Source organism: Pogona vitticeps, chromosome 2, assembly GCF_051106095.1.
Source record: "Pogona vitticeps strain Pit_001003342236 chromosome 2, PviZW2.1, whole genome shotgun sequence".
Classification (NCBI taxonomy): Eukaryota; Metazoa; Chordata; class Lepidosauria; order Squamata; family Agamidae; genus Pogona; species Pogona vitticeps.
Genome location: NC_135784.1, coordinates 141,566,850 through 141,592,633, shown reverse-complemented (window position 1 = coordinate 141,592,633; position 25,784 = coordinate 141,566,850). Strand labels below are relative to the sequence as shown.

The following is a 25,784-nucleotide window of genomic DNA, read 5'->3' as shown; positions in this document are numbered from 1 at the left end:
CAAATACAGGCTTTATTAAGGGGAAATTCTTTTACGAATTCAAAGAGCCTTTAGGCAACAACAAGTTGTTAGGAGCTTATAAAGCAGGGTGGGTTTTTTTTTTTGCATTTCATTTGAACAACAGTGTGGCACCATGGAGAAAAACCAGGTCGATGTGAGACAGACTTTGTGCCAGCATTTTTGTACAGATCAGATGTGGTCAGAATCCAGCTCTCACCGGCTCTAGCCAACATAGCCAATATTAAGGGATAATGGGAGTCGCTATGAACATCTGGAGAGTGACATATTCCCCACCCTTTGAGTAGGAGGTGGCTCTTTCAAATCCTGTCTACATTAGAGATGCTGGCTTAGTTTCAGAGACATGAGTATAGTAGGTGAACAGCTATCCTATATGTTACCTGTCATCTAGCTGATTCCAACGTACAGCTACCATAATATGGTTTTCAAGGCCTGTGAGATATTTAAGGAGTGCTTTTACCACTACCACATAACTCCCCACCACCACCAGTGAGGTTCTGGGGCTAAGCAGAGATTCGAATTGACTCCTAGGGTTGACTCTGTGTCTACCATACCACACTGGCTCTCACATAGTTATATGAGGATTTAAATCAGACCCTTTTCTCCTCAGGAGATCCCACTAAATCCCTAGATCACTTATAAAGTCCTCTGCAGTTCCGCAGAAGGAGGGGCAGAATCAATTACAGCTTAATAAACCTTGATTTTTTAGTTTGAATGCCAGGAAGGAAACGGCAGTGAGGATCCAAGCCATAAGGTACATACCCCCAGCTGAGAAATTAACATTTCCAGTTTCTTGTTGTATAGGTTGATGAGCCCTTGTTTGCGTCCAATCATAAGGTTACGCTTAGCAATCTCATTTTCGCTATGATTGATCTGGTTGTTTAAGTTATCCATTTCCTTGTCCAGATCTGAGAGGGTCTTCTCAAGCATATTCAGCCTACAATTGGTGGATGTTATATCCAGGAGGGTTTGGGCTGTATCATTCTCCACTTTGGTGAGCTGTATCTCCTAGGGATGACAAGGTTAAAAGGGCATTGACCGGGAGGGGGGGAGGGGGGGAAAGAAAGAAATTGGTTATAGGGATTTGAATAAGTCTTTGTAGATTCTATAAAGTTGTAGATGAGACTGAAAAAGATGGCAAGCTTAAAGTCGCCGTATTATTCTACTGTAAGCTGATGAAAGATTCAGTGCAGAGGTAACATTTAGGAGGAGTCTGGCTTTGGATTTCATTGTCGCGTGTTATCAAATGTGGTGAAGTGCTTGAGCAAATCCATCCCTTTCTCTCTGTTACTTTCTATGCCTTCTACCCTGCTATTAGATTTATGGAATACAGCTCCTTCCATAATGCTTACAGGAATAACCAATACTGCTTACAACTCACATATGCCACTTCTCTGCTCCGAAAGCACTTAAGTCAGCTAACAGATATAAGGCGAATTAGAAATAACTAAGACAAATATGAATTCAGCTGTGGTCTTCTGTTTGCAGAAATTAGAGAAGCTATATTTGGGGAAAGACTAGGAACTGCTATTGCCATTTCATAGGAACTCGTGGAAAGCATGTAGACTGAACAAAGCCTAAGTATCTATTTATAGGAACGAACCAGTTGACAGAAGGTGGTTCAATCCATACATTTCTCTCTTCAGATATTCATCAAATGTTTGGTACTTGTGACCACAGTACCAGCTTTCCAATGATCCACTGAGCCCCAGTAGATGCTGGATCCTTCTTGAGGATAGTTTTCAGTGTTGCCCCGATTGCTTGTATTGGAGACCATTTCTGGGAGGGAAGCTCTTACAGTTTTACAGGTATAAATTGCAGAGGCTTGCAGTCACCAGCAGATGAGAAGCTAGAAACTCTAATTGCAGATTAATATTTAAAATGCTCTTTCCCACCATCATCTGGAGCAACTGACCAGCACCCTCTTCTTAATGTTTCACAAGTTTCTAGCTGTGAGGCCTAACAAAAATTGTTGTTTTAAAAAAACTTCCTCTTCCCATCATTTTTCTACTGGACTATTTATTTTTACTGAGCAAAATCCTGTTGCATGAATTTATGTCAGCATAACCCAGATTGGACACTAGAAATATTTGATTTAAGCTCCCAAAGCTCCCATAGATCCCTTTTTGGGATCGTGCACCGGCTGAGCCTCCGAGGAAGGCGGGGGCCCCCCGCAGGTGCATGCATGCTCTTTGGCGCACCCGCCCACCAGCGCCAGTGCTCCCCCACCCCTTCGTGCATGCACAGGGGTGCCTGCACATCCGCTGGCATGCCCACCCACTCCTTCGCACGGGCACTTGGGTGCATGCGTGAAGGGGTGGGGGAGTGCTCACGCTGGTGCTGGCACATGGGCAAAGCAGCTGTGGGGAGGGGAATGCATGCGGGGAGGGAAGGAGGTCTGTCTTCTGGGTTATTCCAGTGTAAACATATGCCAATAGGATTTTGCTGTCTGTATCTTCGGATGAGCTTTAATTGAAAGCCACTTGAGAGTGGTGGGTCTTGCAATATTCATAATACAGTAAATAAATAATAGGATATTGAGTGAGAAGGGCCATGAACCAGTTTTTCAATAGCAACATGTAGTGAGGAATGGGGATTGAATCTGCAAGGTTGTCAGATTGCTACCTGACTCCATCCAAACTGTTAATATAGACACTTGTTTTTTTCAACTTCTTGTTCTTAATGAAACAGCTAAAAACCAGAGAGAGAATATTTGCACTGTAGAAAAGTTGTTGATAACCCCAGTTTTCATTATTCAACTTCCATCTGCTTTAATTTTAGCTTTCTTGTAAACTCTCTTTCTCCTTTTCCTGATCTTAATGTCCCCCTTACAGCTTGCTCTTGTCTGTCCAATTCTACTTCAGTTTTCTGGATTTAAAAAACAGGAACAGGATTTTTTTTAAGCTCTCTAACCTTTCTAACCTCTCCAACCTCACTACACCTTTCGATACCTGTTCCTTGTTCCATTTGGAGCCATCCAGTTACACTCACTTTCTGACTTCAGCATGGATGTGGACTGTTTTTTATTAGAGCAGACTATGGCGGGGGAGATGGACCTTAAATCTAGACTTAGAATATGTGTTTTGCAGGTCAGAGCTTCTGAGCATAGTTCTTAGAGGAGGGAGTCTGAAGTGAAGCCAAGCAGAAGATTGTGCTCTGCTGAACGAGCAAAGACAGAAGGGATTGGTCTCCTAGGAGTCATGCCATTCAGGTCAATCCAGAATCTTCATATCACTTGCCAACCAAGTACCTGCCTGAAGAGGGCTCCGAGACCAGTGCCTAGTCAGGCCCAGGGAGCCCATCTTCAGACCCCAAGGGCCCTACATATATTCAATCCCAGTCCGAATGGCTCTTGCATTCCAGAATCAAGCACCAATGATACTTGGCTACCAGGGCCAGAAAAAGCAGACATTTGAATCTAAAGCTAGGTTGACACATCTCCCATCTCTTAAGCTATACAAGACAATGAAAACTACTATACCAGGTAGAAGGTGGCAGAAATAGCTCCCGATGTGTACCACTGCTTGGAGGTAATTCCAAATACAGTAATTTTCATTAATATTCTAGCTAAGAAAAACTAAGATTTTAATCAGAACCCTATCATTGGTGTGCTCAGTTCATTGAGTATTCTATTAAATACCAACCCCCTGTGATTTTGCTTCCTATAAACAGGGGGGATGCTTGAAGTGGAGCTTCCTCATAATGTGGCATCTGCTGAGACAAACACACCAGGAAGCCAGAGACAGAGATGGCCTGCCCTTGTTGCTGTTGTTTTCAAAAAAGTGCTTCTTCATTTTTAGAATAATAACATAACTGGGTGGCAGCATCCAGTTGATTCAAATGTATGGCCACCCTCCCAAGGGTTTCTAGACATAAAGTGCTCAGAGGTGATTTGCCAGTTTCTTCTTCCAGTGGCGCTCTGGTATTACTTAAGTGTCAGGGCATATAACCTCATCAACCACCCATACTCGGCTTGGGGAAGCAAATTCAAACTCCAAGTCCAACACAGAAAGGGTGAAACCATTGTGAATATATAAATGGAGGGGAGAGAACCCCACCATTGTCCATGCAATCTGATTCCTATAGTTCCTTTAAAAAAAAAAAAATGTATTAACTAAAACATAAACATAAACATAAAATACACAAATCAAAATACAGTATAACTGTGTTCCCCACCACAGTAGCTGCTGTACATACCAGAGTCATGAGCTGGTCTTGGAGTTTAGCTGCTAGTTGTGAATAGTACTTGGCTGCTTTGCTAGACATCAGCTGATCCTGCAGCTTTCCTATGATTTCATTCTCCAGCTGCTGCTTGGCTTGCGATCCCTTCTCTGTCTCTCTTCGAAGAACCACCAACTCATTCATACGAGCAGCTTGATCCTGCATAGAGAAGAGACCGGTTGTTAGGAAGTGCCCATGGCTGTGAGCAAGAGCAAGAGGGTGACCCACTAAACAGAGGCAAACAGACAGCAGAGTCTCCCTCCCCCAGGATCTTACCGCACTGGCCCGACTCAGGGCTTGCTCTGTTTCATGAAGGGTGCGAGTATAGGTGCTAAACTCCACTTTCATGGCATCCTGTTTAGACAAACTCTGGGCTATCAGCTTCCTGCTTGTGTTGGCATCATTCTCCGAACGGTTCAAAATAGAAGCCAACAGTTCATTTCTTTCCTCCTCTTTAATGATGGACTTCTTGTAGACTTCAATCTCAATCTCTAAAGATTTGAGCTTGTGCCTGGATTCTCTGTCAAAGTGGAAAGAGGAACATCCAGAGCAAGGTGCTTACCTCAAAAAGTCTCCTTTTTCAAATAAACTGTGACCAAAATAACACATGTACCCATTAAGCACAAAGGACCATTTGTCTTTTTTTCCCCCTATCAGTAAAACCTTTTTCAGATAATTATTTCTTGCAAGACAAGCATACAGGTTTTTCTTTTTTTGCTGGCAGTACATCTTGTATCTTTTGCTGGTTAAAAGAATTTCACCATTTATCAGACTTTAGATTGCACAGAGTGAGTCACACAACGGGAAAGGACCTTGAAGTCCACACAGAGTCCAGCTTCCCACTAGATGCAAAACAGTCAGACTATAGCATCTTCAAGATGCTTGAAGGCCCTTAGTGAGGAAGACCCGCCATGACTCTCAACAATTGGTGATACTGTCAAACTACTCTTACCATCAAGTCATTTCCCTCTTACCTCTAGTTCTGTGCTCTCAGGCAGCAGTTAATAAGTTACTGCCCTCATAATGAATAGCCACTGAGAAATCTGAAGGGTGTCTGGGTGCCTTATCCTTGCCTCATAGGACTTGCCTTCCATACCTTTAAAGATCTGTATTACATACCCATTGTGGTGTAGTGGACAGGATGACAGACTATGACTCTGGACACTGCATTCAAATCCACACACAGTCATGGAAACCCATGGAGAGGGGGTTGAAACTAGTCAGATCCCTCTTACATATCTTACCTTGAAACCCTCTCAGGATCACTACAAATTGGTTCTGACCTGATGGTACATAACACACAAAGAATGATCCTTATTGTCCTCACCCCGTTCCAATTTGTGCATGTCCTTCTCAGTGTGACACTCAGAAGACGATACTGTACTTGAGATGAGGTTTGACTAGTGCTGAATAGGTAGAGCTATTACTCTTGATGACTGCAAAATATATCAGTGCAACGTAAATGTATCTCTGTGCCCCCAGATTAGTGTCTTTCTCCATGCAAAAGACAGTGTAAAATGTCACAAACATACATAACTGAATCAAAATCCTTATAAACACTGAAGCCCCTGAAGACAATGAATACATAGCCATGTGCAGTCAACATTGTCACTTTTCATATTTGTGAGAATTATCTCACATAATCTTGATCTTGAGATGGACAGCTACTGGAACTGTCACATTACTGTTGTACTTACTTTGTAGCTTTGGAAAGACAAAGAAAATAGATAAGTAAAAGAAGCACAGTTGACATTGCCCAGCCTAGATGAATAAAGTGTGTGGACAAAGCAGGATTTAGATTTTATTAGTGGGGTAAAAAACAGGATGGGGGAAAAAATCTCTTTCTATACTGACAGTTTCTTCTGCTCTAATAGAGTTGGAATCACTCTTGACAACAAAACTGAGAAGATCGGAAGGAAGGGACAGTTTCAGTGTCTTTTCACAGAAAATTCATTTCTCCTCTCAGTTTTCAATGGCTGGGCAAAGAACTAAAGAACAAGTGGATATTTCCTTCTGAATACTCAACCGCCAATAATCTGGACAAAATGTTTCTAACAGCACTGTTGACTACATTTGACCTAAATATAATCTAACTACTTTTCTGTCCTTGACAGTTATTCAATACTGCTTAATTTAAAGAAATGTAAAAGAATCCAAAAGTAAAAAATGGAGCCATCTTCCAGGTTTTTGGCACTCCTAGCATTGACCTTAAGGTTCTCTATAAGTAGGGTGCAACTTGACAGCACATTAATACAATCACACAGCAGTGATACACATAATGAAGTGGCTCAGATGTACTGCAATATTATAATTTACTGTCACAAGAATTTAGTTTCTGACAAGTTTGTGCATGCACGCACCCACCTGCCTTTCAGCATAGCTTCACAGAGATCAACAGAGTTTACTTCTGTTTCTTGGGCTAGTTGCAAATTGCTGTATCATCTGAATCCAGGCAAACTATTGTTTATCTTAAACATGCTGAGTAAACACTAGTCCAAATAGTTTATGAAGCTTGTTTTCATGAACTATGGTTTATGAAAAACTACAGCTCCGTTGTCAAAAACCAGCTAATATAGATGCAACTCCCCCGAGAGTTTACCGCCATATCACTTCTTTTTGGTAACATTTATCCCCACTCATCTCTTCCCTTGACAATGTGGAGAAACACCCCACCTAGTGTCATGTGAGAAACAAAGCACCCTAAAATTGAACGCCTGCCAAGGAAAACCTTGCCTTATGAAACATTTTCCAATACTGCCTTCTAAAGTTCTTAACACTCATCTAGATGCTGCTCTAGCAATATATCATTTAGGTATTTTTAACAACAGCAACAGCAAAAGCAATTTCAGAAGAGCGTAGAATAGAATGGAGAATGAGTTGATTTTGTCGTGTAGCCTACAAAGCCTGTTCAAAGTTCAAGAAATTGTATAAAAAGAGAAGATTGCCATGTTAACAAGCCCAGCGATTTATATACCATGCGACCATACATAAATATATATTGGTATAAATGAAGTAGGAAATTGAAATGATTCTAATGGCCCGTGTGATTAGGCCCATACACAAATTCTGGATAGAATAGGAGTGTAATTATTTGCATCGCCACCCACACTGAGCCCTCCATACTTTCAGGGATAATGTCAGGATAGGGCTTATGCTTCCCCATCCCACATGTGCAACCTCTGACAATTGTACCATACCTAGCAATTAGACTTGGAAAAAAGGCTCCTATTAGCTCATTCCAGAGACTTGAATCAATGGGAGGCTCTTTTTCCCCCCTACAAGCCTAATTGCCGTGTAGAGGTGGTGAGAATGAGAATGCATGTGCAGGAGAGGGAGACAGAAAAGAAGTGAAAAGACAAACAAACAAACAAATGTATGTACATACATGAACTGTGGGCATAAGTGAATACAGGTATGTGCACATAGAGGAGAAAGATTGATCCCACCCATTTTGCTTTGAGCTCTAGCTTATGACCAACTCCAAAAGTCTCTCTATAGCCATGAGAAATTGTGACCCTCTGGCTTAAAATGGTTCCTTGTCTTGGTTTATGGGAAATACTCCCTCGCCAGAAATACCTCTTGAAAGAAAAATGTGCAGAACAAAGCACACTTGTCAGCTGTATTCAGACTTTGGAAAGACAGGCAAGATATGAATAAAGGCACTCTCTAGCGCTGTAATCCTGGTTCACACATCAAGTGTTTGAATGATACCAAGATGGGTAAGACAACTTGTTTATATATAGTCATATGATTGGTGTGTGGGGTTTAGAAGAAAATTTTGTTCCCAGCAATACAGTATATCAGTAATTTGTTGATAAGCTTATTTATGTGCTTAATTTACCACAACTGGGGCTGGATAACAGTAGCTGTCATTCTGCAGCTAAGTGCCTTTCTGAATTATGATTCTCTCCATCTAACTCAAGAGCAACCTCGCTTGGAGTGCTTTTTCCCCTCTTTTACAAGAGAGTCCCTTGAGAATTATCTTTGCTGATTCAGCAGAGTTACCTTAGTGCTTCCTGCATGGCAGCATAGGCCTCATCTCTGCGCTTCATGCCATTCAAGCTGACGGTCCACTGATGCAAGAGCTGCTTTTTCTCCAGGTGAATGGCCTGTATCTCTATGCTTGCCTGCAAAAACAATGGGGTGAAATTTTACAATACCCCACAGGGCAATGGAAATCAAATCACCTTCTCACCAATCAGTACACACTGCTCTGTTTCCATACAGCCCAATGCTGGTCTTATGTACTCTAAACTTTAAGCTCATCTTTTTGTTCCTTTTCGTCTTCAATTTCAGCAGAGATTGAAAAAATCTGTAATAGGAGTCAGCTACGCTGAAAAGCATGAGCTTCTTGGAAGAGTCTGTGGGAATTACTGAGACAGTCCTAGAGCACAGAGTTAACTGTGGCTATATGCAAGACACTGAGGAGCAAATTGCACGATACATGGAAACAGCTAATGAAGTATTTCTGGGCTTTCTGTCCTGTTCTCAAATCTACATATTCCCCAAACTGCTCTTTAGTCTAAAGAAATGCACTCTCAAGTTTCCTTATATGCATTGTTACAGCATGCAGACACAGAAATGTACTCTTTGAACGATCTAATGAAAAAACAGGTTATCAATGTATTAACTACATTATTAATTATATATATACTTTGATAAACTAATAGCCATTACATTTTTTTATTTGAACAAGTGTTTCAAACAGAGATCACCACCTCTATTTTAAGGGGTAAGAGTGGAACCCTACATGGTCCAAACAGTCTGATTGATTTCTATGGGAATTACCCCTGGGACTGAATTCAACAGGACTGTACAGGATTGTGACCTTTGTGTCACTCTTCAAGACAATGACTCTAAACACACACAAAAATCTTCAAAGATATTCTGATACATGTCCAAATCCATAAAATGCTTTCTATTTTTGCAAGCTGTGCAAGCTGTCAAGGGTTAAGAAAGTGGATGCTGATTCTAGGTGGCAGTTGCATATCTGTTTTTAGAATTATTAATTTAAAGACAATTGTTGTGTTTTATTATGTCAGCCTGGGCTCTCTGGGAGAATGAGTAGGATGCATGTATATTTTAAAAAAGTTACTGTATGTGTTTACATATATATATGAACATACATACACACGTATATATAAAGGATGCACATCTTTTTAAGAGTGTTAGAAATCTGCCCTTCCATGACAAATATTCAACCCAGAGAGAAATGGTACAACCTATTACCTCTCCCACTTCCTGGCGTGTGATCCTGGTATCTTCAGCTTGGGCCATGTGCTGTGCTTCGTAAAGAGCAATCTGTTCCTGCAGCTCATTGACCCTCCTTGTTAAGTGGTCCACGTGAAGGTCCTATGACATTAGGTAATTCCATGTTAGACTTCTGTTCCATTGGATGAGCCATCAGCCACCATAGAGTATTTTACTTTCTTCTTCTTTTGCAGCTCTCCTCCTTCTTCATTTTTATAAATACAAGTAAGGCTCAAAAGTAAGATGTTAGCTTTCAGTCCAGTATCCAGCTATTTGCTATCTATGTCAGTGGTCGTGTTATAATGTTGTTTTTGTGAGATCCAGAACAATTTAGAGAAACTCTCAACTTGAGGTCATTTTGGTCTGACGTTCACATTCTCCTTTCTTTTGTGTCTTTTTAGTTATTAGTTTTAATATTCACATTTGGCATCTACTTTAAAACTCCCCACATGATAACTGCTTGATGAATTAATGAGATAACATACTGTACTCACTGGTTTTATCAGAATAATCTTAATCCCTGCCCACAGCCAATTATGAGTGGCTAGGATGGGAAGCTCTACTAGTAGAGCAACAGCACGTCCAGATCTGGAATGATAATTTCCTCCTTAGTCCGCCTGACTATGCTCTATAAATGGCCTTCAGAGTCATGCTGGAATAGAATATGTATTATCATTATTATTAACATATCCTATGGTGTTTTGTTTTTATAAAGTAGCAGAGCCATGAAGCTTCTTTGAAGACTGGGGGAGTGGCACTCCGGTGAGGGACCATAGATAAAAAGCATTAAAATACTGTACTTCCTTCCAGAACACTGCTTCTTTGATCCTCAACACAACCCCAGAGAATTGCAGACAGATAAAACAAAGGCCACAGGTCATACTATTCACGCTCTGACATTTGCATCTACTGTGGCCTATGAAGCATCACAACTAGAACTTCTTATCCCATATGAACCAGGAGACAGAGCAGTGGGCTAAGACTTGGAAGAATTAGGTGCAAACCCTTAGACACATCATCTCTAGAGAAGTCACAAATGTTCAATTACACTTTATCATCTGTAAAATGGAAACAACAACCACATAGTACAGTGGTGCCTCGCACAACGAGCACCCCGTAGAGCGATGAATTCGCTCTACGGGGATGTTTTTTCTATCGCTAATGCGATCGCAGAGCGACGCCCCCAATGGGCGAAAATCGCAGAGCGAAGGTCGGTAAGCAGTTCGCTTACCGACCTTCGCTTTGCGACCCGCCAATCAGCTGTTCCGCGGCTACAAAATGGCCGCCGGAAGCCCCAAAATGGCCGCGCGCAGCGTTTTCTTGCCCTCGTTAAGCGAGGGGAGGGTGTGAAAATGGCTGCCGGCCATAGGGAAGCATCGCTGAACAGTGAGTATTCGGCCCAATTGGAACGCATTAAACCATGTTTTATGTGTTCCAATGGCTTTTCCTGCCCCGTTCTACAATGCTTTCACACAGCGAGGCACCACTGTATTTCACATGACTGCCATAAGCATGGATAAAATAAGGACTAGAAAATGCCCTGTTCAGTTAAATATGCCATATGGATAATTACAATATTAAAAACCTATTCTCTTTGATTCAGGCACTGAAGGCATAAATCATACAACATATGTACAGCAAAATGAAATTAGAACAAAAAGGATCAAGGACACAGACTCAATAGTACTGCTTTAGAATACAGGCATGTTGAGATTTGGAGGGGTAATATTTCTGAATGTTTTCCTATATTTTTTTAAAAAATCCATGCAAGTGTAAAACACATGTAAAAAAGTAAGATATGCCAGAACTTTCCTCCCAATATGCTAGCTTTCTGCATGCAGGGAAGATTTTGTTGGGAGTTTTTACAACTTCACATGCTGCTTGGAAAAGGTGTGGTAGTAAGGGACCTGCCAATCTATCTAGCACTAACCAATTATTCCCTTCTGCTTCTGAATTCAAAGAGAGCCCTGTTTCTCTGCTCAGTGTTTTTTTCCCCTCTCTGGAATCTCTTAACGTCTGTTGCTGAAAAGCAGTCATGTTGGTCAGTTGCCTGTTTTATCTGCCCAACTGTACTATGTAATGAAGCTTTTAAAAATTCTTTCTCTTACTAATGTCTCAGAGTGAAATATTGAGACTGTGAATGCCAGTTAATGAGAGCAGGGATAGACAACTCTGGGGAATTGACTCTATTTTGCTTTGTGAGTCTTGTTGTTTCTGCTGAGCAGCTAAAGGAGTTTAGATTCAAAACCCTGCAACACATTTTACATGCAGAACATTAAAAAATAACATCTTCCAACTGCATCTGAAGTGGTACAATTCACTTCAAACATAAAATATATGCGTAAAAGGAAGGTGTGATTACTGAAGAGTATCTGAAGAATGACACTCCTCTCCCTCTCTCCTCTCAAAAATCTTCTCCAGGATAAAAAAAAAATCCATAGTAATCAATAGTGAGAAGAAAGCTCTCCTAAGAACAGGGAGAGTCATAGAAAATGGGAGTGGGAAGGACCAGAGGGACCAACAGGAAATGGACTTGGGGAGGATACAGGTAACAAATGGAGATGTTCAGGGATAGGAGAAAGGAAAATCTGGTTGGAAAGCAAAGATGATGATTTGTAGCCTTAAAATCATCCACAGTTGTTGCATAGCATACCTGTTTTTGCTTTTCCACCTCTGCACGCATCCTCTCCATCTCAGCCTTCTTCACTGTTCTTTTCATCACAGCAATATCATCCCGGACATCTTGGTCCATGTTTTGCATATAAAACAGGCGCAGGGACAGACTTTCCATCTCAGTTTGCATGGATGAAACTGAGAAATAATAGAAGGATATGTAAATATGTACACACATGTGTAGATCTGTTTCTCTTTGTATATTTCTACAGCTTGTGCCAAAACTACTATGGAAAGGTATTGATGTACAATCACATTTTATGATTTTCTCTCTCAGAAAACTATAAATACACAGCTTTCGCAAATCATACTTATAGGCTCTGTTATGCAGTAAATGGGAACAATGCATAACAAGAAAGCCTGTCCCATTTTGCCAGGCTGGTATTTAACAACTTGACTTAAAGCACAGATAACAAGGAATTCCTTGTAAACCGGCTGGTAGAGGAGAGGTGCACCTCTCGGTCTTTTCTCAAGTAGAAAACAAGTCTGCTTGTTTGGCTATGGTGGGAAGGAAACTTTCTCCTTTGGGGCCAATGCAACAGGTGCAGCAGGATGGCACAAGAGAGATGGATCATTCCATCCCTTCTTCTCTTTGTTGTTTAGTCGTTAAGTCGTGTCCAACTCTTCGTGACCCCATGGGCCAGAGCACGCCAGGCCCTCCCGTCTTCCACTGCCTCCCTTCTTCTCTAGCCACCTAAATAAAAGGCCTTTTTTCTAATAGCCTGTTAAGAGGTTATTAGCATTGTTTCCATGCAGACACACTAGAAAAGGAAGTTATTACAGCCAGTGCAACCACAGTTTGGGGCTCCTTTTCTCTGTGTTAAACATGGAAATCCAGGCTACTAATCTCTTAACAAGTTGGTAAAACATTTCTGCATGCAGCTAAATGGACACATTTGCAAGACTGCACTGCCCACTAGAAGTATAGCTTAACTCTCCCTGTGTGGATTTTCAGTTTTTGCAAGTATTGCCTATAGAATTTCAAGGTTATTTCCACAACCATAACTGCAAATTTGGTTCTGTAAAATGAAAATGTATTTATTTATTTATTAGATTTACACCCCATCCATATAGTCAAATAGTCTACTCTGGGCGGCAATTGAGAACCTTAGAATGCCAAATTATTAGTCCAGTATTAATTTCTATACCTGCAGAATGGTACTATGGGAGTAGGAATAAACATGTCATCTGTATATATTACATGTGGGTGCTTTTTATGTTGGTTGCTCAATTCTTGGTTCCACCAGCTAATATAGCAACTATGAATCACCAGTTGAAACAAAAAAAGACTCTGTTGACCACTGGTGTACATATGTAATCCAAAATCAGTCTATAATTAAGGGATTAGCTTTTAAAAAGCATGACATGTTGGGTGTTCTGAATAGACAGGCTGCTTTAATCTCATACTGGATAATTCAGCCAGCGCTCCATTCCTGACTATTCAAGAAACATCTGCAAACCAAGGATGCCATATGATTTAATGATACATATGAAAAGAATGAGAGAAAAACTAACGGTCAAGGACTAACTCACCTCTTTTGCGTTCATCCTCTGCACTCTGGCAGTTCTTCTTGTACGCACTTCTGAGGTCATGCAACTCCTCCTCCAGTTGCCGGCGTGACATGGCAATCTGGGAATGACAATTGTGGTTCTTCTCCAGTTCCATCTGCAGTCGGGCCAACTGCTGCTGGACCCCATAGAGGATTACACCAAGCTCTTCTCTCTGCATCTTCCCATTCTTTGTGGCTGCTGTCTGCAGTCGTGAGAGAGAGGGAGTGAGCCTGCACATTCCACCATGAATAGAAAAGTACAGAGAGAAATGCCAAGCAAATTGATTGTACCAGCTCCCGAAGCTCTTCAGTTAGTTTTCCGATCTGTTTATTGAGGTAGTCCTTTAGAGCAGTTTGGAATCTTTTCATCAGGGACTACAGAGAGAAACAAAAGCACATTACCATTATTATATCACTGGAACAAGCAACATTTGTCCTTCAATTACCTCTGTCATTTTCATTCTGGAAACAGTGCCTAAATGAGAAATTCTGCAAATGTGGGAATGATTTGCTTGCAGACAAAATAAAATCCTGACTGGATTAAGATATAGTTGTGCTACGTCACCATGCTGGAGATCCAATCCTTGCCTCCTGGGTTAGCTTAGGAGAAGACTGACTGAACTGTACTCAAGAATCACCCTTGGACTACACTCCATCTCTGCAAAACAGCAGAACTGAAGGAAATTGTACCTGATTGAAAAGTATTAGACTGCAGTCTTGTACAGTCTTAAATAGAACTTATCCCTTGGAACACAGTGAGTCTTTCCAAAAAGGCATGCATAGGATTGCATTGTCACGTTAATTTTGCTTGCAGGCAGAATCGTTCAACCAGCAAAAAGGAGAAAAAGTGGAGGCACAGCTGCAGTTGGGCCAAAGAAAAAAGGGAAACTGAGATCATGGTGTGGATCTGGAATTGTGGGATGAAAATGAGGAAGGGAAGTAAGTCATAGAGGCACAGATATCCTGGTGTAACAGCTGGAATACTGGTGAATTGAGTAAATTTCAAAAGGAATTTGAAGGTAGTAAGAAGGAAGTAACAAGTGTAAAAAAGATACAGATAAGGATGTTTTACATTAAACCATCTGAAAGAAGTGGGCATGTTTAGCTTTGAGAAACCAAGACTGAAGGGAGATACGATGGCACTTTTCAAATATTTGAAAGGCCATCATACAGAGGAGGGACAGGATCTGTTTGCGATCATCCCGGAGTGCAAGACATGCAACAACAGGCCCAAGTTGCAGGAAGCCAGATTTCCATTGAATATCAGGAAAACCTTACTTTTAGAGCAGTACAAAAGTGGAACCAGTTACCTTGGGGGTTGGTGAGTGCTCCAACACTGGAGGCATTCAAGAGAAATCTAGACAACCACCTGGCAGATATCCTTTGGTTTATATTCCTGTACTGAGCAGGAGGTTGGACTCGGTGGCCTTATAGACCCCCTCCAACTTCATGATTCTATGATTCTATGTCATCCAATATTTGAACCCTAATGACTCCCATAATTTCAGGATCCATTTTTAATATGGCTGCTCAGAGCAATTTAAAATAACAAATGCAAATTATATAGGAAAAGATGCATAAACACATCTTAGAAGCTAAAACTCAACAGAGAAAAAGGCAATGCTATAACCATGATGCATCATTAAGCAAGCAAGCATACTGAAAGGTTTTTGCTGCTTTTCAACAACTCACAACTGGTGTATCAAGTCCCTGTAGTTCATCCCACCATAGTTCATCCCAAGAAATCTTAGCAATCACAGATGAAAACAAAATGTTTCTGATTTAAATAATCTGTTATTTAAAATAAACATGTATTAACTCAAACATGTATTAACTCTCTGACACATTTTTGGTATCACCTGGCAGGACAAAGTTCCACACAGAGTAGTCCTAGAATGAGCTGGAATGTTTAGCATGTATACATTACTGAAACAGTGACGTCTACGTTGGCTTGGGCATGTTGTGAGAATGGCTGACGGTCGGATTCTGAAAAATCTACTGTACAGAGAATTAGTGCAGGGAACTTGCCCTAGGAGGAGACCACAGCTGTAATACAAGGATATCTGCAAGTGGGATCTGAAGGCCTTAGGAATGGACCTCAACAGATGGGAAACCTTGACATCTGAGCGTTCAGCCTGGAGGCAGGTGGTGCATCACAGCCTCTCCCAATTTGAAGAGACCCTTGTCCAGCAGGTCGAGGCAAAGGGCAGTCCTGAAACCAGCAAAATCAGGGAGCTGGACAGGGGACAGATTATGTTCAGTGTGTAAGGGATTGTCACTCTCGAATTTGCCATTTCAGCCACACTAGACGCTGTTCCAAGTCCTCTATTCAGAGCACATTACCATAGTCTCTCGAGACTGAAGGATGCCTAATCTAATTAACTCAAAAAACATTTATGTCAAACTGCTTACTGTTTACCGGTAAATAAGCTTTGCCATAAAATATAGCTACTTTGTGCTTGCATTTGCATTCCTATTTGTATTTATCCACAAATCTGATATTTTCTTACATGTTCTGGGTCCAGCACAACTAACTGGGTTTCTTCTTCTGCCCTCTCGGCAAAATGCAAAATGGCCTCATTCTCTTGATCTTCCATTGGACCGAGGTGTAGAGACAAAGTCTGAAGTTCAGAGTCAATGTAAGGAGGGAAGATCACTGATCTAGTGGTACCTGTTTTTGAAGAAGAAATGGGTGAGATCAGAGGCAAAGCCAAAATTTCATGGTTAAATTCCAAGGAAAGAAGAAACACTGAATCAGTAGGAGCCGCGTAAATCAAACCTTACATAAATTCCATTGATTCAATGAGCCTATTCTAATTTTAGACTGGATTTAGTCCAGAAGATGCAATGCAAAGAAGAGTATTTTAGCTTACGAAAAAATCTTGTCCAAGAGATTTTCACTTCCTGTAACAACTCAAGACCAGGAAACAGAGAATTTGAATTATATTACGTACAAGAGGGTTTAACTAAAAAGGACAACTGAGAAAAAGCAACTATGGAAAGTGGGGGAATGTGTAGCTAAAATGCAACTCTCCACAGATTTTGCCAGCGTAGTCAATAGTGAGCTGTAATCTGATAGTACTGGAAGGATCACATGTTCCTAATCTAAGAGCACGTGTCCATTCATATAACAGTCTCAAGGCAAATGTATCTTCCCTCTTAACAACAGACTCTGGAAGAAAGGTGAAGATTGGGAACCCATTTCACCTCCTGAGAAGATCCCACCCTCAGGATTCTACACTGTGTTCAAACTGAGCTGCTCTCACCCCTTAGAGTGTTCAAAGAGCAGCATTAATAGTAGGGCATGGATAGGCAACTCTGGGTGGTCCAGAGACCAATTTTTCCACCTCTAGGACCTTCCAAGGTCCGCAAAAACACCCTGTAAAATGCAAGCAAGCAAGGAAACCAAGACACTAGAAGTGACTAGAGTTCAGCTTGTTTCGAAAAAGTGACATTTGGGGACATTAAACAGTATAGGCAAAACCTAAGGTTGCTGAAAAGGTCTGTTTTAATTGTCACTCTTAAGGACTTCTAGGAACACTTCTACCAAAAGAACAGCAATCTGGAAAAGGGCTGGAGCCTGCAAAAGAAATGGTTGGTCCTGGAGCCATACTCTGCCCACCACTGCATTAGGTAAGGTTTCTTTCCTCCATCCACTGTTAATTTTTAACTTGCTTTGTTCTAAATGGCTGCAAACCAAAGGTGAATTGGTTAGTGGATTGAATTATTCCACTGTAATACTAAGTATCTGCTATGGTATGTTTGTTTATTCGTTGTCTTTGCTTTATTTGAATTCATTCATGTTTCTTGAAATAGTTCCCAAATCTGCTGCTACACTTTTATGTTTACTTCATGCCTACCAGGGGAAAGGCGGGTAAAATATTTTAAATAAATAAATAAATAAATATAATTAATACCATGAGCTGTTTGGATACAATCACAGAGAAGCAGACTATACCTTAAACTAGACAAACAACCAGTCAACAACACCAAAACACTAAACCACACCATTACACTTTGTCCAACACTGCTGGACTACACATGATGAGACAAGTATTTTCTGTGGTTCCATTTCTTTATCACAATTTTTGTTCTGCTTCCTAGTTTGCCAGTCTATTTTTATTACATAATATTTCTTACATAGAGAAGCAAGAAAAATGTTATATAAATTACTTGAAATAACCGGCTCTGAAAAGCAGTATACAAGTACTATAAATAAAACTGTATTCAATCTCTAGTCGGTTAATACATTGGCAAGGATCCTATTTATTATTTAGATCAGAAAAATGCAATGTCATAAAACATAACAGCATTCTCTAGTCATGTTACTTGGTGCACAACAAGAAATACTAGCACCACCTTTTAACTAGTGGTAATTTGCTGCTGCAATTTGTCCCACTACACTTACATCAATGTAAATAATCAACAGTGCTCAGATTCTTTTTATGTAGTTGCCCTTCACCAACTATTCATTGTTTACTTATGTAAAAATATAATTGCTGTTAATCATTATTTTATTATCCAAATTATTTGGATGTCTAAAGAACACTGAAATAACTACTATAACAAGAAGGCAGACAATAACACAGTGCAAAGTCAAGAAGATAGCTTGACATTGGCATCAGACTTTAAATGCAAAATTATTTATTATCAATTGGATTCAAAGCATGCTTCAGTGGGGAGAAAAGTCATCTTCCAGAAGACAATGGCTGCTACCTGATACAAAACGCTCCTCTGACAGCTCTGCCACTTCAGATCTCAGGCTGCTGGCTCCTGAAGATGAAGGAGAGGCGTCACTGAATACTCTGGAAGGAATATTGGCCACTTGAGCCTCCTCTGAGAAAACCTCAGAAACCTGTTCCTGAAATAAATTATGAGATTATCAGAAGTGGGCTACAAAAAAGGGAGCCAAAATTGTCTGTCTGTATGTGTTCCCAAAGGCTTTCACGGCTGAGAACTGATGGTTGTTGCAGGTTTTCCAGGCTGTTTGGCTGTGTTCTTAATGTTTTTCTTCCTAACGTTTCGCCAGTCTCTGTGGCCAGCATCTTCAGAGGACAGGAATCAGAACTCTGTCTGTGCTCTGTTGAGTTCTGACTCCTGTCCTCTGAAGATGTTGGCTACAAAGACTGGTGAAACATTAGGAGAGAAAAAAAAAACAAGAACATGGCCAAACAGCCCAGAAAACCCACAACAACCAGTGTCTGTTTGTAGCAAAATATAAATGAAAGAATTATTTCAAGGCACTGGAAATGAGTTTATCAACTACAGCTGAAGTGGACTGCCTCTGAGGTACATGTGAAGAAAGAAGTTGGAATCCCATAAGTGCTTACATTTTCAAAAAGAGGGGTGTTGGGGGGAGAGAGAGTTCCAAAGTTGCAAAGTACAGATTTGAAATTTGTTACTAATGCACAGCATAACAGGAGCCCTGCTGGATTAGACCAAAGGTCTGGCTAGTCAAGCATTCTTTTTTCACAGGGGCCAACCAGATCCCCCAATAGGAAGCCCACAAGCAGAGCATTTAAATGCCTGTTTCAAACTGCAATGGTAAACCACTTCTGAGTATGAACCACATTCAATGTCACACACCTTTTCAAAGGTGGGCCCTCTATCCTCAGGAACATCTTGACTTGTCATCATGCTGGGCGCAGTCTCTTCCATGGTCATTTCAGGAATACCTTCTATCTCCTTTTCCAAGGGCTCTGCAAAAGCACCTCCTGCCCCTTCTTCTGTGGTCACCACTGGAGGACCTCCAGCCCCCTCTTCCATAGCCTCTGTAGGGACACTTCCAGTCTCATCTTCCATGGCCACCGCAGGAAGTGCCCCTACCTCTTCTTCTGTGGCTGTTGCAAGCAACCCGACTATTCCTCCTTCTACGGTTGATGCAAGATCACCTTCTGTCCCCTTTTCTGTGACCTCTGAAGCAGCACCAGCTTCTGTCCCTTCCTCTGTAGGAGCATGTTCTCCCTCTTCTTCCATGACCACTGGGGGAGCTGCTCCTTCCCCTTCCTCTTTGGCACTGCTGTCCTCTGCCTGCAATTAGAACAAATCAAAACCTGAAGGCTGAACACTAAAAGGAAATATAAAGGTGGGGCATGTTTTCATCATATAGGAAGTGCCCCATTCAGTCAAATACTAAATGTAACAATTAAAAAACATGCTTAACTTGCTGTGCATTTTTTTTCATTTTGACTTGAGTGTCATAATATGGGAATCTGAAGTCTAAAAAAAGTCAGAAATGGAAGTGACTTTTTTATTGTTTTGAGGCGACATGCAGAATGGCCTTACGTAAAAAATTCAGATTTCTTGCATTTATCTTATATAAAGCAAATGCAGAGGGACATAATAAAGAGAAAAGGAGAAATATTTTGTCATTCTTGAATACGAAGGTATTTATTATTTATTTATTTATTTGACTTCTATACTGCCCATCTGGCTAAAAGGCCACTCTGGTAGTTTACAACAGAGTAAAACAATAACCTTTTTTTTAAAAAAAAACCACGTATTTGTAGTATCTTCTACTAAAACATATATTTGTAAATGTAAAGAATTGTTGTCTGGCTAAAATATCATAAAAAACTCTGCTGCTGTGAGCATCATCTTGGCTTTGGCTGCTTATATCTTTCACCGGCTTAGGTTATTCAGTAATATGCACAGAAAAAATATGGAAAAAAGAGGAGTCTGAATGCACAACTAATAATACGTACAATGTCATTTCACCTGAAAATCTCGTTGCAGTTTGTAAGTGTATATCCTCACTATGTGTTAAATACTGTATATTAAATACATTAATGTATCACAGTTATTGCTGAAAATATTAACAATCTCTCTACATTTCAGGACATGACTTCCAAAAGGTATTTAGCAAAAACAAACCAATAGATCTCAATTAAATTAGATTTTAGATGTAATACTTCTATCTTAAGTAGTTTCAGGAAGGAACACTGTGGGGGGATCTGCTGCCTCACTTTACACCATGCAGCCTCATGCCAGCCAGGGTAGAAGAAGAAAATGTTTCGGTTCCACCCAGCTTTTCAATCTAGAGGAGCATTTCATTTTAAATCCCTGGCACCACTGGAAGCAGATAGAAGCCTAATTTCCATCTTTCTGCTTTAACTGCAGGTGGGGTGGGGGAGATTTCCCTTCATAGTTCTGAGGATTTATGGTGAAACATGCGGGCTGAAAGAATGGGGCTCCGTCAAAATGGATAGCAAGAAGATATTATCCTCCAGGGCTCCTGCATCCCACTATCTGGACACAACAGTCCACAGCATGTTTTAGTAAGTCTTCTTAATTTATTTGCAGAGTAAAAGAAAATATATGTGCATAATTGTGTGATACCAGAATATGAAGATGAAATCAGGATTGCAAAAGCACTTAGTGCACTTAACAGATACGTAGAATTAATATTTACATCGCTTATCTATTCTTTTCTAGAAACATTTTCCCAAGAATCGACCTAATAGAGAAGGGTAGACTTAGCAGACCTTTCTCTCAGACTGAATCATGAAGGTTTTGAATGGTTGCTTCCTCCAGTACAAGGGGAAATGGAAGGGCAGGATAATTTGTTAAGAAAGAACATGTGTGACAGCATCTCTTGCCAGATTATTGGTTGTATTAAATGTGCAAGTAAATTTCTTAGTTCGAACATTGTGCCTTCAAAACTTATATGGCACTACATTTGTATATTTTTACTTTTCCGTAACATCAAAATCCTCAAATTTACAAAATTACCTCTTCATCTTTTGTAAGCAGCTGTTTATTTTCATCGTCTGCAATCTCTGATTCAGCACTGCAATTTAAATTAAAACAAAACAGATTATGTCAACATCGTTAAGAAGCATCTTTATGGAGTCTTTGGTGTGGGTTTCATATTAATGCCAATTTACAAAACAAAGGAAGGCAATAGCCAACAACAATACACATGTATGCTAGCCTTAGTGTAGCAAAAAAAAAAAACATTTTGATACACCAGCATTACAGATTTATGCTGAAGAACTGTTAAGAGACAAGAGCTGAAGATACAGAGGAATTATACCAGAAAGATCTGGATGTCCCGGACAACCCAGATAGTGTGGCTGCTGACCTTGAGCCAGACATCCTGGAGAGTGAAGTCAAGTGAGCCTTAGAAAGCATGGCTAACAACTAGGGTAGAGGAGGTGACGGCATTCTAGTTGAACTATTTAAATATGACACTGTTAAGGTGCTACACTCAATATGCCAGCAAGTTTGGAAAACTCAGCAGTGGCCAGAGGATTGGAAGAGATCAGTCTACATCCCAATTCCAAGGAAGGGCAGTGCCAAAGAATGCTCCAACTACCGTACAATTGCACTTATTTCACATGCTAGCAAGATTATGCTCAAAATCCTCCAAGGCAGGCTTCGGCAGAAGTACAAGCTGGATTTCCAAGTGGCAGAGGAACTAGAGACCAAATTGCTAACATGCACTGGATTATGGAGAAAGCCAGAGAGCTCCAGAAAAACATCTACTTCTGCTTCATTGACTATGCAAAAGCCTTTGACTGTGTCGACCACAGCAAACTATGGCAAGTCCTTAAAGAAATGGGAGTGCCTCACCATTTATCTATCTGCTGAGAAATCTATATGCGGGACAGGAAGCAACAGTTAGAACTGGATATGAAACAACTGATTGGTTCAAAATTGGGAAGGAGTACGACAAAGCTGTATATTGCCTCGTGCTTTTTTTAACTTATATGCAGAATACATCATGCGAAATGCTGGATTGGGATGAATCCCAAACCGGAATTAAGATTGCCAGGAGAAATATCAACAACTTCAGATATGCAGATGATGCCACTCTGGTAGCAGAAAGTGAGGAGGAATTAATGAACCTCTTAATGAGGGTGAAAGAGGAGATTGCAAAAATGGTATGAAGCTCAACATAAAAAAAAAGATCATGGCCACTGGTCCCATCACCTCTTGGCAAATAGAAAGGGGAAGATATGGAGGCAGTGACAGATTTTACTTTCTTGGGCTCCATGATGCAGATGGTGACAGCAGCCATGAAATTAAAAGACACCTGCTTCTTGGGAAGAAAGCAATGACAAACCTTGACAGCATCTTAAAAAGCAGAGACATCACCTTGCCAACAAAAGTCCGCATAGTCAAAGCTATGGTTTTTCCTATAGTGATGTACAGAAGTGAGATCTGGACCATAAAGAAAGCTGACCACCGAAGAATTGATGCTTTTGAATTGTGCTGCTGGAGGAAGCTCTTGAAAGTCCCCTGGACTGCAAAAAGAACAAACCTACCTATTCTGAAGGAAATCAACTCTGAATGCTCACTGGAAGGACAGATCCTGAAGCTGAGGCTCCAATACTTTGGCCATCTGATGAAAAGGAAGACTCCCTGGAAAACTCCTGATTTTGGGAAAGTGTGAAGGCAAGAGGAGAAGGGGACAACAGAGGATGAGATGGTTGGACAGTGTCATTGAAACTACCAACATGAATTTGACCCAACCCCAGGAGATAGTGGAAGACAGGAGGGACTGGCCTGCTCTGGTTCATGGGGTCACGAAGAGTCGGAAACGATTTAACGACTAAACAACAGAAATCGGCAACTACGAGTCTATACAGAGATCTGCAGTTTAAAAACCTTAATGAGAGTAAATCCGTGGGGTCAATCCCTCCCGCTTTCTTTCCAGGGTATACAGTTTAGAAGAGGCGCTGGGGTCTTAAAAACAAGGTCTAAAATCTCTGTTAATTTAAAATGGGCACTAGAGCGTTTCTACACAGAGGTCTATTAACACATTGAAAATCATGCCATCCTCCGAAGAACACTGGTTATCATTCCCTTCCCTTTATTCAGAGGTTTAAAGGGAAATCCCTCGCTGGCAGAACATATGTGTCCGTCCCCGTAATCTAAAACCCGGTGTTTCAATTGCCTCCCAAAACATCTCACTCGTTAATCGCTCACCCACTGCCGGTCTCCATCCTCCTATCCGTTGCTAGGCAACGCTATCAACATTCCACACCCTTTCTCGTCTCTTTTTCGGTGGCCCGCCTCCTCCTTGGACGATACCAACTGAGGAAGGAGGGGGCCGTGAAAACCTTACACCCTCCATTGTTTGGGATAGATGAATCCGCCCTTCTCCCGACCGGCACAGAAGAGAGGACCCAGCCGACCGTCATGTGGCAGTAGAGATAAGAAAAAGATCAGCGACGCACCTCCTCAAACTTGTTTTTAAAAAGACATCATTGGGATAGGCTCCCTATGGATACAGAGGTACGTATATAGTGCCAAATCTTCCGCATTCTATTAGGAAAATCTAAGATACTATATGCCGTGAACTCTTAAGTGGAAAGATGAGCTAGCTTTTCTATAGTTTTTGTGTCTATGGTCACAGAGAACACATCCCGCCCTCAATGGCCGTGACGTCAGTGGGAGGGGCGAGGTTCCAAGGTCCGCAATGCTTTGGGCCAGGCGAAAAATTGGCGGGAAAAAGAAGGAGGCGTCATGGCGGAAGAGCGCCATCCTGTGCAGCCGCCGCCGCCGGTGAAGGTCACGGCGGCGCAGTTGAGGCGGTGCCGCCGGGCCTCTGGCGGTGCGTGGCTGTTGGACCGGGAGGAGTACGGGCGTCCTGCGGTGGCGGTTCCCTTGGTGTGGATGCAGGGCACCGTGTTAAAGGTAGAGCCGGGCGGCTCCACGGTGCGGCTGCGGGACCAAAGCGGCTCTTTTGTGGTTCAGGGGGCGGAAAACGTCCCCAAGGGGCGCCCTTGCCTCAGCGCCGGGAAGTACGTGATGGTGATGGGCTTGGTGCAGTCTTGCCAGCCGGAGCCTACCCTTCGTGCGGTGAAGATGATGGACCTTTCAGACAATCCCGTGCACAGGAGCATGTGGGAACTGGAAGTGGAGGATTTACACAGAAACGTTCTTCTGTGAGGCGGGCAGCGCGTGGGAGATTTCCAAGCAAATCAAGAATCAAAGGGTTGCCTGATGTTGCTACTGAAAAAAAAAAGCCTTGAACCTCCCATTGGATAAGTTGAGTTAGCCAACAAAACCTTCCTGAACTGAGAAGCTCAGGTTTTAAAAAGATTGACTGAGTGGCTGCTTCTTAACTTGGATTAAATAGTCCCAATTTATACAATGTTAAGATTCACTAGTCAAAAACAAAATTAGGTCCCTTTGTAGATCTCAGTCCTTTTTTCATCTTGGGCTTCTTTATCTTTTATTTCTTCCACTTGGACTGTTTTAAAGAACATGACTAATATGCTGAATTGTAGATTTCAGTATCAGTTGCCCTTTAGTCAAAATTCTTCAGTGGATTTATGAGCTCTCCTGCTTTCGACTTCCATTGTTGGACTTGTTTGTTTTTTGCAGAGAGATTTCAAATAACTGAATTAACTTCTTTTGATAAGAGATGGGCCACACCATTAGGAAGATAATTTTCTCAGCACAATGTTTAACATCTATTTCTGGGCAGCTAAAATATGTGGTCCAAAGGTTACTTCATGGAAATAATTTCAATATGAAACAAGCGCAAATTAACAACCTGAACTTTATTATTTACTTGAGTATTCATGTTTAGTGTTGGTGGAAAATGAAGTTGTCAGTAGCTCATGTTCTATGGAATCTAATACTTTAGGGTTCGTACATTATTAAGGAAGTGCCTGGTACTCACAGCAGGAACGCTATGTGCTTTTCATGGGATACCTGTTGTTTCAGTGAAGTAAAAGATTCTGGTTTTTTTGTCACGTTTTGGAAAACAACTTGCTAGGTACCAAATCTATTTGTGTTTGATCTCCCCAGTTTGATGTGACATTTAGCAAAAGGTTTTAATATAAGGACTTTTCTTTGGCTTTGAATTATCAAATTTAAAAAGGAGATAATGTAAATTCAATTAATTGCAGAATTACTAAAAAATGAGCTATAAAATGGTAACAATAATCACATGGTATCAAGTCAATTCTGACATGTGATGACCCTTTCCAGGTTTTCTAGTTAGAAAGTACTCAGAAATCGTTTATTGTTTCCTTCTTCTGAGTACACTTTCTGACTATGCAGCTTACTCAAGGCTACACAGGCTGGCTCTTCTCCCAAGAGACACAGAACAGA

General features: G+C 41.1%; 2 protein-coding genes across 3 annotated transcripts in view; one reads left to right on the top strand and one right to left on the bottom strand.

Annotated features, from left to right (window-relative positions):
* CCDC40 (coiled-coil domain 40 molecular ruler complex subunit) overlaps positions 1 to 23,847 on the bottom strand; it is a 37,833-nt gene extending 13,986 nt beyond the window's left edge. The window contains exons 1-13 of one of the 2 annotated variants that reach the window (XM_020813689.3): positions 23,646 to 23,847; positions 21,444 to 21,501; positions 19,299 to 19,742; positions 18,429 to 18,573; positions 16,223 to 16,383; positions 14,004 to 14,087; positions 13,696 to 13,915; positions 12,143 to 12,300; positions 9,469 to 9,591; positions 8,245 to 8,366; positions 4,516 to 4,759; positions 4,216 to 4,398; positions 781 to 1,026 (exon numbers count right to left, since the gene is read on the bottom strand). In XM_020813689.3, coding sequence (XP_020669348.3) covers positions 781 to 1,026; positions 4,216 to 4,398; positions 4,516 to 4,759; positions 8,245 to 8,366; positions 9,469 to 9,591; positions 12,143 to 12,300; positions 13,696 to 13,915; positions 14,004 to 14,087; positions 16,223 to 16,383; positions 18,429 to 18,573; positions 19,299 to 19,742; positions 21,444 to 21,501; positions 23,646 to 23,662 — 2,205 coding nt within the window. In that variant the 5' untranslated portion in view covers positions 23,663 to 23,847. The remainder of the gene's footprint in view (positions 1 to 780; positions 1,027 to 4,215; positions 4,399 to 4,515; positions 4,760 to 8,244; positions 8,367 to 9,468; positions 9,592 to 12,142; positions 12,301 to 13,695; positions 13,916 to 14,003; positions 14,088 to 16,222; positions 16,384 to 18,428; positions 18,574 to 19,298; positions 19,743 to 21,443; positions 21,502 to 23,645) is intronic. The other variant, XM_078384279.1, reaches the window with a different exon arrangement.
* A 257-nt stretch (positions 23,848 to 24,104) lies between these two features.
* Positions 24,105 to 25,423, top strand: RMI2 (RecQ mediated genome instability 2). The gene has a single exon (XM_020813753.3). It carries the CDS (start codon positions 24,186 to 24,188, stop codon positions 24,609 to 24,611), a length of 426 nt encoding a protein of 141 aa, XP_020669412.3. The 5' UTR covers positions 24,105 to 24,185; the 3' UTR covers positions 24,612 to 25,423.
* Positions 25,424 to 25,784: the final 361 nt, after the last annotated feature.

What these genes read in the sequence shown, in the direction of transcription:
- RMI2 (XM_020813753.3), top strand. Translation starts at nt 24,186, where the DNA reads ATGGCGGAAGAGCGCCATCCTGTGCAGCCGCCGCCGCCGGTGAAGGTC.